The sequence below is a fragment of the Trachinotus anak genome, unplaced genomic scaffold (genome assembly GCF_046630095.1).
Source record: "Trachinotus anak isolate AG129_WGS33_773 ecotype Australia unplaced genomic scaffold, CSIRO_AGI_Tana_v1 ptg000002l, whole genome shotgun sequence".
In the NCBI taxonomy this organism is placed as follows: Eukaryota; Metazoa; Chordata; class Actinopteri; order Carangiformes; family Carangidae; genus Trachinotus; species Trachinotus anak.
Genome location: NW_027273853.1, coordinates 4,509,582 through 4,524,710, shown reverse-complemented (window position 1 = coordinate 4,524,710; position 15,129 = coordinate 4,509,582). Strand labels below are relative to the sequence as shown.

The window sequence follows — 15,129 nt, the reverse complement described above, 5'->3', positions numbered from 1 at the left end:
CTCAGGGTTTTAGCCCAATTAAAGGTCCTTTCTCGGGGAGGAGACCTCCCCCCTCCATGCTCACCTCTTCCCCCAGCCCATCTCTCCCCCTTGGGCTGAAGGAGACAGGGCCTTTGTACCAGGATTTCATATCCAGAGGGAAATCCATATTCCAAAACATCTTCAATCGGTCTGATCAGCCAATCACAGATCCCTGGGATCAGACATTCAGTAAAATAGGGAACATGATTAGACCAGCTCTCCTGCGCAATTGATCCCATGTTGCTTGCAAGGATGAGGAGAAGGAGGAGGAGGAAGAACTCATGAATATTTTAGGGGTGGAGACTTTGAACTCACCAACCCCAAGTAGGTCATGATTGGTGCACTCCAAGGATAGGCTGTTTTGAATTTTTTTGGACTTGTTTGCCTTGCATCTTCAGGAGGAAAACATCCAAAATCTGGCAAAATATATCTCTGCCGTACTTATCCTCAGTCCCAAGTTGATTTTTTTTTATAAGTCATTATACTAGTAAACACTGAGAAGCTCATAAATATAAATTATACAACAGCCTATACTAATAAATTGTTTATTAAGGTTTAATGTGAGTTGTCTGCTGCAGGTCCGACGAAAAATCCCAGAAATGTTCCCAAATAAGTTTGTGCTTAAAAGAGGCTCTTTGCAAAAAAGTTAACTTAGAAATGATCACAGATTAAGGTGAGTGTGTTGCAGGAAGAGCCCGGCGCACTTCTCGAGCTCTATATTTTCCAACTTTACACGAACAAAACCAAAGCAATGCAGTAATTTGGTTTATAGCTCCATGCCTCCTAATAAAAAGCTCATTTGGAAAGTCTCAAAGTAATTGTTTCCGGTTCGAGGACGACAGCAGGCCTTGGTGTTTGTTGTCAGTTTGTTATTCGTTACCTAACAACAGCAGCTCAAAGACTCTTTCTCCTAGCTTTAAATACATAATTTTTTCTTTGGGATGGAGTTTTTTGTGTGTGTGTGTGTGTGTGTGTTTTTTTTCTCTAAAGCTCTCAAAGGCTTTGCTCTGTCTTAAACAATTCATGGATGGAACTTGCTGGATACTGAGAGTGTGACTCACCCGTTCCACCTCGGGAGGCAGTGAGACCAGCTCTTTTTCTTTACCTTGGATTTGTGTGTTGTTTTCTGTTCGTCGAATAAATTTGTTACTCAAATCCTCCCCTTTGAAACTTTGAAGCTGCGCCCGAGCCTTTTTGTTTTATGACATTGTACTAACGCAGCACATTCGGCTTCTCTGGAGGGAATGAGACAACTGCTGTAAATGCTATCTCAGTGTGATGTTGAATGCTGAGCTATTTATTGCCTGCGCTGATTCGACTCAAAGGGAATTGTCGCGGTGATGTCCGAGTGCGTGTTTGTGTTTATTTCGCTTTCTGTTTGTGTATTTTTGTCCCACAGCGTCAAGCATAGACGACACAGGCATTTTTCTAAGAGTCGAAAGCGATCCTGTGCTCCTATATGTGTGTGTGTGTGTGTGTGTGTGTGTGTGTGTGTGTGTGTGTGTCCTGGCTCTGCACTGGCCTTGGCCATGTTAATGTCATTATAGCTGGTGTACAGACGAGAGGCCTGGCCAGTTAGTGGCATTGTTGAGTATCACCTTACGCTTACGTTGCTTCCAGCTGGCCTGTGGCTGCCAAAGCTCACTGAAATAGCCACTGTGTATGACTGTGTGGGTTTGTGCATGTATGTATGTGTTTGTGTGTGTGTTGTGCACAAAAGACTGTGCACTTTTTTTTCATCTAAACAGCCACAAAACACTCCCTTAACCCACTTAAAGGAAAACATCAAGTTTCTGAGAGGTTGGCACATTATTCAGCTTACATGTCTTGGATGAAAACACCAAAACCAACCCAGCGTCCCTCCTAGATTCTTCACTCTGACTCAACAGGGTAGACAGAGATAACATGTGGAAGCTCTAAACCTGCATGGTAAGCGGTCCCTATATGATATCAATAAGAAGATATATTTGTGTTAAGAACCAAAAACTCGGTGTAGTTTTACATCTCCTCTCTCAGGCTTCTCTCTGGAGCTCTAGTAACAGTTCAGTCAGCCAATCAGAAGAGAGGATCTGAGCCTCTCTTCTGATTGGCTGACTGTTTTCTGAGTGATCAAAAATATATAGCAACCTATGATGATGTGTCCAGGTGGGTAGGACTTCAGATATGGCTGAGAGCAGTGACTGCTTTGTTGTGACATCACAAAGTTCCAGAAGTCCTGGTTTTAAGGCTCAGTGTCTGAATACAGGCTGTGTGCATTTCTCTGTGGACTGAGCCTTTGATACTTTCACAGTATTAATATAGAACCTAGACCTGCTTTATAATGAAAAAACACATGGAAATCTCACTTTGTACAATATGGGAGCTTTAAAAGTGGGACAGCTTTGCATTGGGGATTGGTGAAGTTTACATGAAATTTGATAGAAAAATAATACACTACTTTGCACCACGAGGGACGACTGTTCCTGTTTCCACAGGAGGTGAACATGGTGGGTGATGGCAGACTGATGGCAAATAAATATAGAGGCTACATAAGAAGGAACTTTTTTTATTGCTCTGTTTTCTCACTTTGGATGAAGCCGATCATGAACATAATCACTCAACAGCTGATTCTAAATTGAATGGTGGAGACATGGATTTGTGTGTGTGTGTGTGTGTTTGTGTGTGTGTGTGTGTGTGTGTGTGTGTGTGTGTGTGTGTGTGTGTGTGTGTGTCTACAGCAGCTACACAGAAGTGGGGTTAAAGTTTGGACAGTTTGCCAGAAACTTAAAAAAAAATAAAAATATCACTCATCAAATAAGTAAAGTTTGAAACCAGAGCTTACTGTACATGCCTCCCCTTCTTAGCCAGAAACTATTTATTTATCATCATTCTTTATTTAATTATATATTTGTTCATTAAATTTGCAAACATTCACATTGCTGTCAGAGTCTTTTTTACTTTCAGGAAGCATTTATTCTGAACTTTTGTACAGTTTTGAAATTTACCAGATCTCTACATTTTCGAGTCTTTAATTTAACGTATCCCAGCGTCTCTTGTCTGTACCGTGTTGAATAAAGTCGGTCAGCATGCTTGCAGTTTCTGCTGGAGGGACAGGATAAGTCTGGAAGGAGGAGAGGAGGGAGGAAATGGTTGTATAGACGTTTATATTGGCTCCGCTGGTGAGTTTGGTCTTTGTAGGAAGCGAGCCTGTGAAACCGACAGCTCAGATGGTTCCAAGTCTTGATTAAAGGTCGATGTAATGTTGCTGCATTTGAAGCCTGAATGATATACATTATAATAATGTATACTACAAAGCTGAGTCTGGCACCTGCAAATAGACTGTTGAGTGTCTACTTCTTTGGGGATTGGAGCCTTGAGGGGTGGAGGGCCGGTGGTGGGCCGGTGGTGGGGTGTTGAGGGCTATGAATAGGAGGAATGGTGAAAAGAGAGAAGGAGGGGAGTAGAAAAAAAAAACAGAACAGGGGTGACTGACAGCTCTATCGGCTGACAGCGAAGTCTGGAGGAGGACAGAGAGAGAGAGAGAACGAGGAAGAAAAAAGAGGAGGAGAGAGGGGAGGGAGGGGCGAGGGGGGACTGAAGAGGTTGCCAAACTTGATTGGTCCGGGAGGAGACAGTAAACGGTTGCGGGTCAGTTGGAGGCAGGCTGTGCTGGCGGTGGGCGAGTTGTAACTGTGGTAATGAGCTCAATACGGTGTGGATTAAAAAAAAAAAAAACAGCAAAGTTTAGAGCGTTACCCTAGCAACAGTGGAGCGACGCAAACGCCAAGACCAGGAGAGACCAGGCGGAACAAAAAGAGTCGGGTGTCTCTTAAATTTAGAAATATACATTCAGCAGCAATATTGGGCTCCAGACCCAGTGAAAGGAACAGTGTGTTAAAAATACTGTAGCAGCACAGATGGTGATTTGTTTCTGTGGTACTTGTTTGTACAGATTACAGTGAATGCTCCTCTTTTCTGCTGTTTTTGTAATTCAGCTTTTTTTTTTTAATTTGACTTCGATCTCAATCTTCTGCTTGGTTTAATTCATCTTTGTCCCTGCACACATCCCTCATTGTATTTAATTAATTTAGTCCTTGGTTAGTCAACTCGTCTACTCCCAAGTCAAGTGCTCGTTTTGCTCCAATTCAGACCTGGGTTAAATAGTAGTGTAATATCAAGCATGCGATTGATGTGTTTTACTGTGTCAGAGCCATTCAGATACAGTTGTGACAGATAAAAGTTTTTTGCTGAGCAGCGAGCTTCCTCTTCACTGTAATTGCATGAGCATCAGGACTGACATTGACTATATTTAACAGGTAGTCTGTCTGTGGCGCAGAAGAGGAGCCTAATCCAACAGAGAACACAATACAAATGGAGTCACATGAAAGTGAAAGTTCAAAAAAAAAAAAAAGTCTATAATACTGCTCCAGAAGGCAGCCGTCCAGTATCAAACCAGCAGGCGCACAAGCCAAACCTATTTCAATCTTGACTAAACAAAGCAAAGACAGCTCCTTATTGCATTTGCCACAAGAACTTTCAAGTAGACCAGAGTCGACCAACCGCAGGGAATATTTGCAGATTTTGACCCAGGTCTGCTGTTAATCTGTAGTTTGGATCAGTCCACCTCTATTGATGCTGTCCTCGTCCGTTTTCCAAAACCCTAGCTCTACTCTGCATTGGTTTTCCATCACTCTCCTCCCATTTACCAGCAATATTCGTAGCTGTGTCTCGAACTACTTATGATGTTTAGAAATTATGATGTTGGCAAAGTAGCCACGTTTTGCATCATTTTGAGAATTTAAACTAGGACACGTTTTAGCAATAGAGCAGCTCACTCCAGCAGTCTGAGAGCATCAGGCTATTGTTAAGCACAACAAAGCTATAAAGGACTCCTCACTGGACTCCAGACCTTATTCTTGTCTCTAGACTAGTTTTCCATTCCTCTGTTCTTCTTTTTCTGTTTCTCTCTATCTCGTTCTGTCATTCCCTCTTTCTCTCTTTTCTTTAGTCCTTTGTTAGGCGGTTGCTTCCTGCGGTGAGCATGGCACTGCCCAGGCACATGTTCTGTGGTGGGCCTGATTACAGCCCTGCCGTAGTGCTGACATTGGCCCGCGCCGGCCCCTCATCTATAAACACACACACACACATACACAAACACACACGCACGTACACACCGGCCCCTAAGTTCCACCAACTCTGCCAGCGGCTACCGCGGCATGACTTCACCCGGCAACCATTCCTTGCGTCAAACAAAATGCCTCTGTCACCAGAAAAAGGAGGAGAGCGGCGAGGGAGGGAGGGAGGGCAGAGGAGAAGAGAGGAGAAGAGAGCTGAGGAGGAGCGTGGATGTGCGGTAGCTGTGCGGAGGGTTCGATGTTTTCCACCACAGTTTGGGAGTGTGGTGGGGTAATTTTAGCTGGAAGGCCCTGGGGCAGGCTGCAGCAGGCTGCAGCAGGCAAGAAGACAGAAACTCAGAAATGGAGTGTATGATGATGGGAGGTTGTGGAAGACACTGATGATCAGCACGGCTTTGAAGCAGCTACGACTTGTCTATTAGCTTATCGCATAACCAACATCATGACTCATTTCCTTCAGTTACGGTAAACAAAAAAAAATAAATAAATAAAAAAATGGTAATGCTGCATCAGATTAAAGTGGTCAAGTTTGATGTCAGGTAACTTGATCCAGATATTAAAAGTCCCATGTTTTACACTTTTCCAGGGTTTTATTTGAAGTGTTGATATCCATAAGAAGACATATTTGTGGTTTTGAGAACCAAAAACCATCTCAGTGTAGTTTTACATCTCCTCTCACAGGTCAGTCAGCCAATCAGATAGATGGCTTAGCAGATTTCAGGTAAACACTCAGAGAAACCAAATCCGACAAGGTTGGATGGTGGGTCCTGATGGTCCAAACTTGGGAAATGGCTGAAGGCTGTGCCTACTGTGACATCACAAAGTTACAGAAGACCTGACGGCTGGTTTTAAGGCTCAGTTTCTGAATACAGGCTGTGTGTATTCCTCTGTGGACTGAGGCTTTGATACTTTCACTGTATTAATATGGGGGGAAAAACACAGGGAAATCTCACTTTATACAATATGGGACCTTTAAATAATACAAACTGAAAACTTAAAGTTCAAAGAATGTAATTTTTTGGGAGCTAATTTCACATTTCTCAAGCAGCTTGCTTTTAGTAACCACTCAAACCTTTTCTTGTGTTGCAGGAACGGCTGCATTATGAGACGCTGAGCCAGCACCTGGGGAAGCTCGGAGAGGATGCTGGGAAGATGGTCCATCGAGTCATTGACCTGACAAGACCAGAAGATCTGGATGGTAAGTGCTTTCACTTCTTAAATCAAAGCTGTTTCTTTTTTTTTTTTGGTTTCCTTTTTAATCTCAATCATAATTCTTTTCCTGGTGTGTTGGATTTGGTTTTTTTGGACACTTGCTCTCTTTTATGCTTACAACCTTGGTAATTCAGAAATCTATGCAAAAACAGCAGGATAGGAAATTGAAGGCTAGAGCGATATAAAAGGAAGGAGCTGCTGGAGTTCTGAGAAGCAGAGTCTAAGTTAGAGGCAGTCGCATCCTGTTCAGACTAAATCAATACCAGTGACCCTTAATTCGGTGGGCCCCACGTAGAAGAGATCTGTACCTCTGGGGCCCTCGTATGTCAGAGCTCCAGTGGAGGAGAAGGCATCTGCCAGAAGGCTAGAACATACAGGTATTCAGCAAACACAAATATTTATTGTGCTCCTCAGGAAGCGACGGTGAAGGACACCCTCCATGGCTAAACACAGCGCTCAGTGTCAACATTTTACGCTCTTCAAAAATTTTACACTGTTATTATTTCTGCAAGTACAGGACAAGAGTCTGAATTCTCCTCCTTTTTTCCTCAGCTAGTGTTTGTGACATAAGGTCCCACCCAGCGCAAGTATGCAAACAAAAGCAGGCAAAGACAGGCCGCAAGTCTGGTGTAGTTAATGACAGTTACTGCAAATGATTTTAATGAATTCATTGACTTCATATATCTGAATGTTCCAGATATGAAAAATTGCTTGAAATACAATCACTGTGTCTTTCTCTGAACAAAGTGCAAGGACAGTGACTTTGTGTTTCCTCAACCCACCTGTTTCTCATAAAGCACAACTGTTTACAGGCAATGAGGGGTTGAGGAGTGCTCATCGTGGTTTAGTTTAGAGTCAGAGGAGTAAACACAGGAGCATAGGCACTGAGATACTATCTGTTTGTGTGAGCATGTTGAGGGCATCCCGACAAGACCCCCATCGCATCTTTGTTACACATCCTCTTACAAGAAGCCGAAAAGGGGCCTCAGGGGGGTGAAGAGAGACAGGACTAATCCTTATCAGTGCTGCATTTAAAGTGTGAAAGTATGAACGATGAATGTGTCAGTGAACTACAGGAAGTGTCATTCCTTTGTGTCACACAGGGAGTAATATCACGGAGGCGCGAGTGTTCAGGGAGGCGCGGGGCAGGAACGCCAACGAGCCCCATATCAAGAGGCCCATGAACGCCTTCATGGTGTGGGCCAAAGACGAGAGGAGGAAGATCCTGCAGACCTTCCCCGACATGCACAACTCCAACATCAGCAAGATCCTGGGTGAGATTTTACAGATTTGTGCTTGACAGGAGAAACAGCATTCAACGCTAAACCTGAACCACAAACTGCAGGCACCAAGCTCCCAGTCTTAAACTGAATCTTTTCTTGTGAAAACTGAATAAATAAAACAGTGAAACCGATGAGTGGTACGGCTTACAATTATTGATGAAAAAAAAACATTTGCATCCTTCCATTGTCTGATTTAAAGACTCAGTGCATCTGATAGTCGATCTCCTTCAAAGGTCAGCCTTTCTGCTCATTACCTTATACTCTGCCACTGTTTCCTACAGTTCACAGGGTTTCTTACCAGTCTTCTGCAGACTATAAGAAGGACCAGTGTTTCTCAACCTGGAACACTCTGCACACAGAGCTCCACTGTGTCAGCCTGACCAGTGTGATGGATGCATTCAGTTAAAAAGCAGCCGTGTTGATACTAACCTCCTCGACACAGATAGCCATTCACACGGTGCTGAGCGTGACGGTTGTGCGCAAAACATTCTTAAGACGTCCACTGTCCAGCGCAGGGCTCCAGTGAGCTTGAGGGCTGCTGAATGTGAATGCTCCTCCTGAGCAACATTAACAAATTGCTTTTTCTTAGGTGGGTCTGTCTCATTGACTTAAAGCTTTGAATGGGCTCAGATAAAGGGAGGTTTTGTGTTCTGCAAAATGCTTTTTGAATTAGTTGGATGTAAAATACACCTATGACAGAATTTTGAATTCAAATGAGAAATTTAAACTCCTCCATCATGGTGAAATTATTTGTTTAATATATGAACAGTAAGATCCTGTTGGCAGGAAGCACGAAGAGATATATATCAAGTGTCTGTGGCAGCACTGGAACAAAAAGCAGAGCTCAAAGTGCACAATTCTGTGTGTGTATGTAGCTGCGTGTGTACAATGCATGTCTTCCTAATGTAATAACACAGCTGGACTCAGGGGAGTGGGTGGCAGGCTTAAAAAAAACAAAAAACTCCTCCCTGTTTCCTGTGTCACAAAAGTACAAGACTCGTTTGTGATAAACCTTGATAAACAGAGGAGCGAGGCGGAGTGTGTATAATCAGTTGTCGGAGTGCTTCACAGATGTGCTGCATTCCTGCAGTAATGGCCCTGTCCACTTCTTCAGAAGGTCCTCTTACCAGGGAAAATAATAAAGACCACAATGTGTCGTTCTTATTGAGCCAAGAAGAAGCAGAGTGTAATCCACTCCTGATTTCCCTTGGTTAAAGACTCAATGGTGTCTGTTCACATGATAATATTTAAGCTTCAGAAACAACCAAAGATGGTAAAGATTTATGTATAGGCCAAGGATGTGAGCCTCTTTTGAATTACTTAAATAAAGTGCAGCTGAAATGGCAGCATGTTAGTCCTGTTGGATCATTTAATCTGTTTTACCACAAACTCAACCAGTGTCACTGAAATAGTTCAGCAAAGCATGTCAAAACCTGTTTCCCTAAACTCCCTAAATGTGAGGAAATTACTTTTTTTGTCGCTGTGATTCTTGTCAACCCATAATCTTTATTTCTTACCATACATATATGTTTTATGACAAAGTAAAAGTGAAACAAAACTAAAATCTCAATCCTTTGCTCCAGGCTCTCGCTGGAAAGCCATGACCAACCAGGAGAAACAGCCGTACTACGAGGAGCAGGCCCGCTTGAGCAAGATCCACTTGGAGAAATATCCCAACTACAAGTACAAGCCGCGGCCCAAGAGGACCTGCATCATCGACGGCAAGAAGCTGCGCATCGGAGAGTACAAGCAGATGATGCGGTCACGACGTCAGGAGATGAGGCAGTTCTTTGTGGGGTGAGTGCCACTGCCGTCCCTGAACGTCACTTAGCTTTTTATAGTGCTTGCACTTGTTTCAGGGAAAGCTTCAAATTTGTGTGGTGTTAAAATTGAATTTTAAATGAGCCTGTTTTACACAGACAAGACCTTCAAATGGCCTTAATGTGTAATAATGATTAAATACCAGGAAACAACACACACTTGAATCTATTCTTTTCCCTTTGCAGACATTGTTTTCATCCTGACATTGTTTTCATCCTATCTTATTAACAGTTTGCGATTGAATTATCTGTGTTACATCAGCATTTTGCACATTTCAACAGAAGCAGTTTGTCTGACGCACTTTCTCCATCGCTGCATTTTGTAGGAGGAATTTAGCACTTTTCACTCTGGTCTTTGTGCATCGACAGCCGCAAGCCTTCACACAGACAACAACTCCTTTACTGTTGCACCTGTGACCTTTCAGTTGAGTTGTTTCTTTCATAAACACACCATCATGCCAGACGGATTATGGATACTTTAAAAAAATTTAAGCGCCAATACGTAACCAACAAATGTATTTTTATTTATTTTTTAGTTTTTTTAATTCAGATACTTTAAAAGCAATCACATTGTTTCTTTGCACTTTTTTGTCAGATCTTTTTTTTTATTAGTGTGTCAGTATGAATATAAAAGAAATATTCTTAACTACATCCATTTGCTAGAGGTTTGTGGAGTGACCATCAGGGTTTATGGACCCTTTAAGAACAATTTCTTCTTGGAGCCTCCTGTGGTTCTATCTGCAAAACCCTTTAAACGTTTGCTGAAGAGCATTATATTTTTTAGAGTGTAGTCAGTGAGGGGAAAAACAGTGGCATTGTCTTAATAGGAACCAGCCATGAATGTGTTTAAAGCCATCACAGTGGCCTGTGTTTGAGATGGATTTACCAGAGGCCACGGCTTTGAATAGGAGCGATTTTTAATAGCTTGTCATTTATTAAATTAGGACAATGCGGGGCGCTTGCGGGCAGTGAAATTGGACACAGACAGACATAGTGGAATATGAAATGTAAGCAGATGTTTGAGAGGGAACAAGAGCGAGGCAGACGTCACAAGCTAAATGCCACATTTACTGTGTGTGGTCAAGCAACTGCAAAAAAGAAAAAAGCGTATGATTCTTCAGGCCTGGACTCTCAATCAAAGTTAAATCAAATAGCTTCTAGAAACCAGTACACAACCAGTTTCTGGCACATTCCATATAACTACAGCGGTGTTGTTTTAAAGAGTTTAATGTGAAAATGAGTCCGTCAGGGCGGACGGCCGTAATTGTTTCAGGAGACAGAGGAGGGAAAACTGTTAGGTGAGAAAAGTGACAGCAATTTTCCTGCTTTATGTGGCTCATTTGAGGAGCCAGAGGGCCTGTTTGAGTGATGTACGTTTACCCTCATTCCATCTGTATCTTAACAGGTTATTTAGCCGAGGCGGCTGTGAGCTGGCAGGGAGCGCTCCCTGTTAGGACATGCCCGGGATGAGGAGCGGGGCTGTTAGCGGCCTCAGAATTAATGTTTTGTTCAAAGCAGTTTGTTCAAAGGTTGAAATGAATCACTAACCAATCAGTCAAAAGCTGTCAGCTGTGTGGCATCATCAGCAACTGACGTGTTGACTGTGACTATGACCTTTGGTATTTATTTATTTTTTATTTATTTTTCAATGCAGTGTGTTTATTTTCTTTTACCTCTTTAGCAGTGCTAACAACATGCTAATGTCGCTCAGTCAGTCCAAACTGAAATATCTAAACAGCTGTCAAATGTGAGGATGTTTCCAGATTTCTGTATTTTTTTTAACTATACATTATATTTTGTATATTAAAGCAGCTATTTGCAAGTTTTGCTATTGCTACATAGCTAGCGTTAGCATTAACAGCCGTTTACTTACCAAACATTGTGAGTTCTGCATCAAACTTTATTCCTTCACTCACCAGCAGTGGTGGAAAGCAACGCCAATGTTAACTCTTGCCTCTATCACGTCTTTTCTTCTGCTGAAGTTAGCATGCTAACCAGCTAGCCCTGGCCTGTGTTGGAACTTTCTAATAGCGACTCACTGCAGCCTCCAATCTGCCTGAAAGACGTAGCGCTGCTCAGAGGATGTATTATAACCTCTTGTCTTGTAAACACAACAATGGCCGAAGCTCTTGTCAAGCGACCATCACCACCACCTGCTCCCAGAGAGAAACCATGTTCCGCGACAGAGAAAACTTAGAAATATTTCCTTTAAGGTTGTTAAATATTATGAATAAACCTCTGTGTAACACCTTTTCTCCTTCCCTTGTTTCTCAGGCCTCAGCCACCGATTCCTCTCGGCAGCAGCCCTGGCGGAGTAGGAGTTTACCCAGGTGCCATAACCATGGCAACAACAGCCACACCATCCCCACACCTGACCTCGGACTGCTCCAGCAACTCAGCCAGCCCTGAACCAGCCATCCCCGTCATCCAGAGCACGTATGGGATCAAGTCTGAGCCCGGCAGCGGCGGGGGCAGCAACGGCGGTGGGGTCAGAGCCTTGGATCTGCCCAGCGACCCCACCAATGGAGACGACGACATGGACATGTACGAGGACTTTGAGGACGAGCCCAAGTCAGACTATAGCAGTGACCACGAGACACGGGAGGCCGTCAGTGCCAACTGAGTGTTCTCAGGGTGTCAGTTTGTAAAAAGAGAAAAATAAAAAAACTCCCGTTATACTCAGAAACACTTTTTAAAAGCATAGTTTATTACAGAGACCTTCAGGTGACCTTTCAGGACATGCTGCGTCGTGCACTGAGCGTGCCCAGACAGGATTTAAACTCAGCGGACATGCTCAGAAAGTTCATGGGACAGTGTATTGATGGCAGCCATTTGAAGAAGAGGGCTGATGGGAAAAAAATGTGACCCGAGAACACAACCTGAACAGACATTCAAACATCCAGCTGACAACGAACTTCAGTTTCCTACAACTTTGACAATCTTAACCGGAGCGAACAAGAGTTAGAAGAGAGAGTGAGAGCGACAAACACATGGAGCTGTGTGGTTTGTAAAGAGCATGCATGGATTTTGAAGCATCAGGAATTGGTCTTCAACAGCTATTTGGTCTTAAATGTTTAAAGAGTGATTTAGTTTTTATCATTATGTATTTACCTTTTTGTGTTTTTTTTTCCTTTTTGTTTTTTGTTCTATAGACTTTTCTGACAGGTCACTGCCTGTACGAACTCTGGACTGTCGGAACTTGAAATTTGAAAAGTTTTAATATAAATCCTAGCTCTTGTAATCTTATAGTCTTACTTTTGTTTTCTTACGAATACAGTGCATCTACATCTTTTTTTTCTGACAAACTGCTTACATTACATTACTGTTAGATTTTTTTTTAAATATCCCAGCTCAGGTATGATGTGCCAGCTTGTGAATGTGTTTTTTTTGTTTTTTTTTTTCGTTTTCATACAAAGAGTGGTAGGACTTTTCAGATTGTCAATTAAATAAAGGGAGTAAAATCCCCTATATAACATTATTATTATTATTATTATTATTATTATTAAGTAAGTAAATTAGTACCCAGTCATTGTACAGGTTTTCTTCAAATGTGCCAAACCTACATTCACATTCACTTGGGATGTTGTAGTCTTAACTTCCAATGCTGCAAAAAAGTCTTATACAATCAGCTTTTTCTATCTGATGAGATGAGTTCCTACTGGGTAACTGCTGGCTCCCCTCCTGGCCCAATCACAGGCAGCGCTCAGGGAGGATGTGTTCTCATCGCGCTCGCTCAGTCACACACACACACACACACACACACACACACACACACACACACACACACACACACACACAAACACACACACACACATTTTGTGTCGCTCTCTGGCAGCCCCTCCGGCTTTCAGATATAGTTAGAAGAGCAGCATCGCAGCATCGAAGGAGCCTGCTCTTCTATTCCACTGCATTGGTGCTTTCATAAACCACATTGCCCACAGTTCCTTGAGGCCAAACACTTAACACATTGTGCAGCAAGTGCAGTACAGTGAACCAAACCCCCGACATTTAGCATTTGTCACTTTCAATCAGACGAAAGGTAAAGACATTTTTTTTGGCTTAATTTCCAAGACACTTAAGATAATTTACAAGTCTTAAAAGTGAACCTTGAGCTCTGTTCAATCAGCATCATAGGAGAGGGGAAGGAGCTGCCCCAGGAAGACCCTACTGTAGGATTAGAGTTTCTAATATTCTGGATCCCTTCACTGTATTTTGAATTGTGTTTTGAATCGGTACAAAAATGTACAAAATGTTACTATTTTTATTAGCTTGTTGATATTTTTAAATGTCACGTGGGGAAAGATACACCAAACTTGTGTTTTAAAAAAAGAATTTATATAGTTGAAAAAAAAATGGGTTTAATAGGTATGTTATTTCAAAAAGGGTACCTTTTTCTACGTTGCATGTATATTTTACAGACAAGTAAATTATTTAGAGAAGAATGGAGGAAAAAAAAAAAAGGTGCATAATTCTCACTCAGCCTCTCAGTCACAACCAACCCCGGTTTAGAGCACACACAAGTTTTTCCACAGTCTGAAGTCGTCTCGGTGCGGCCCAGTGGTCAGCACCGAGCTGGGTGTGCACGCTTTTTCCTCTATTTTACTCAGATGTCACATTCTTTCTCTGAAGACACGTCATGTTTTTTTTTTTTTCTTTGTCTGTTTTCACCACTCTCTCCGCAGTTTGAACATGTTTCCATTTTCAACACCTGTGACCTCAGGTGGTTTCTGGGTGCTCTGTTTAGCTGTTTCCACACGTCTTCTCTTGGTGACCATATCTGGCAATTTCTTTTTTTTTTTTTTTTTTTTTACTTGGGAAAAGCTTCACAAGCTGGGACTGAACATTGGTTTTTGCTTGCAATATGGGAAAAAGCCTCATGCATAGACATTTCTGGTAGTGTCATACACATCCTAAGCACTGGATATAAATTCTATGTTTTGTTTTGTTTTTTTTGTTTTGTTTTTTTTTAGTATTGACTAATGTGAAGTTGTTGTTTGATTTGCAACATGATAAATTAGAACAGTCACAAGTGGAGGAGGCCTCGAACATGCCAGGCACCAGTAAATTGCCATTTCTTTAGAAACATTTCATTTATTTAAGCAAAAACTTTCATTGCCGCAGCTCTAGCGCAGCCTGAAGGGGTCCTATCACCTCTGACCTCTTTAAAAAAAAAAAAAAAAGGTAACCTCATGCTCTTTGTCAGTTGTGACCTGCAGAAGCAGAACACAAGTTTTCTGGTCATACACATTTTTGTGATGAGTATTGTATTTGAAATTCAATTGTGCGTTTTAACATTTCATTGTATTTATTAGCCAGCTTTGGCTCTAAAAAGTGTCAATAAAACATGGTGAGAAAGACAATCCAAAAAAAAAAAAAATTAAATAAATAAATAAATAAAAAGTTAAGACTTGAGATTTTTCCTTACAAACCTGTCACTTCATTGTCGTTCTTCAAGTATTTCTTTGACTTTTGGGGAAAAACAAGAGCTGAATCTTTTGTAAAACTACATTTGCAGAAAAGTTGTTGTGCCTTTTGTGTTCTGCGCGTGAAAGCACTGTGCACAAGTTTCAGGTAGTACTGCATGAATTTTTATTTCCATTACTCTAAAATAGAGCTCTTACTTTCCAGGGATCTAATAATTTCCAACACAAGGCTTTCTGTTTCCAAAGTTGAGCTATT

The 15,129-nt window shown here is 42.0% G+C and overlaps 1 protein-coding gene across 8 annotated transcripts in view; it reads left to right on the top strand.

Annotated features, from left to right (window-relative positions):
* Window positions 1-14,878, top strand: part of LOC139629084 (transcription factor SOX-6-like) — a 117,639-nt gene extending 102,761 nt beyond the window's left edge. For all 8 annotated transcript variants that reach the window (XM_071491492.1, XM_071491508.1, XM_071491482.1 and 5 more), the window contains 4 exons: window positions 6,225-6,333; window positions 7,451-7,621; window positions 9,214-9,427; window positions 11,725-14,878. In XM_071491492.1, the coding sequence (XP_071347593.1) occupies window positions 6,225-6,333; window positions 7,451-7,621; window positions 9,214-9,427; window positions 11,725-12,073 (843 nt within the window). In that variant the 3' untranslated portion in view covers window positions 12,074-14,878. The remainder of the gene's footprint in view (window positions 1-6,224; window positions 6,334-7,450; window positions 7,622-9,213; window positions 9,428-11,724) is intronic.
* The last annotated feature ends 251 nt before the right edge of the window (window positions 14,879-15,129 follow it).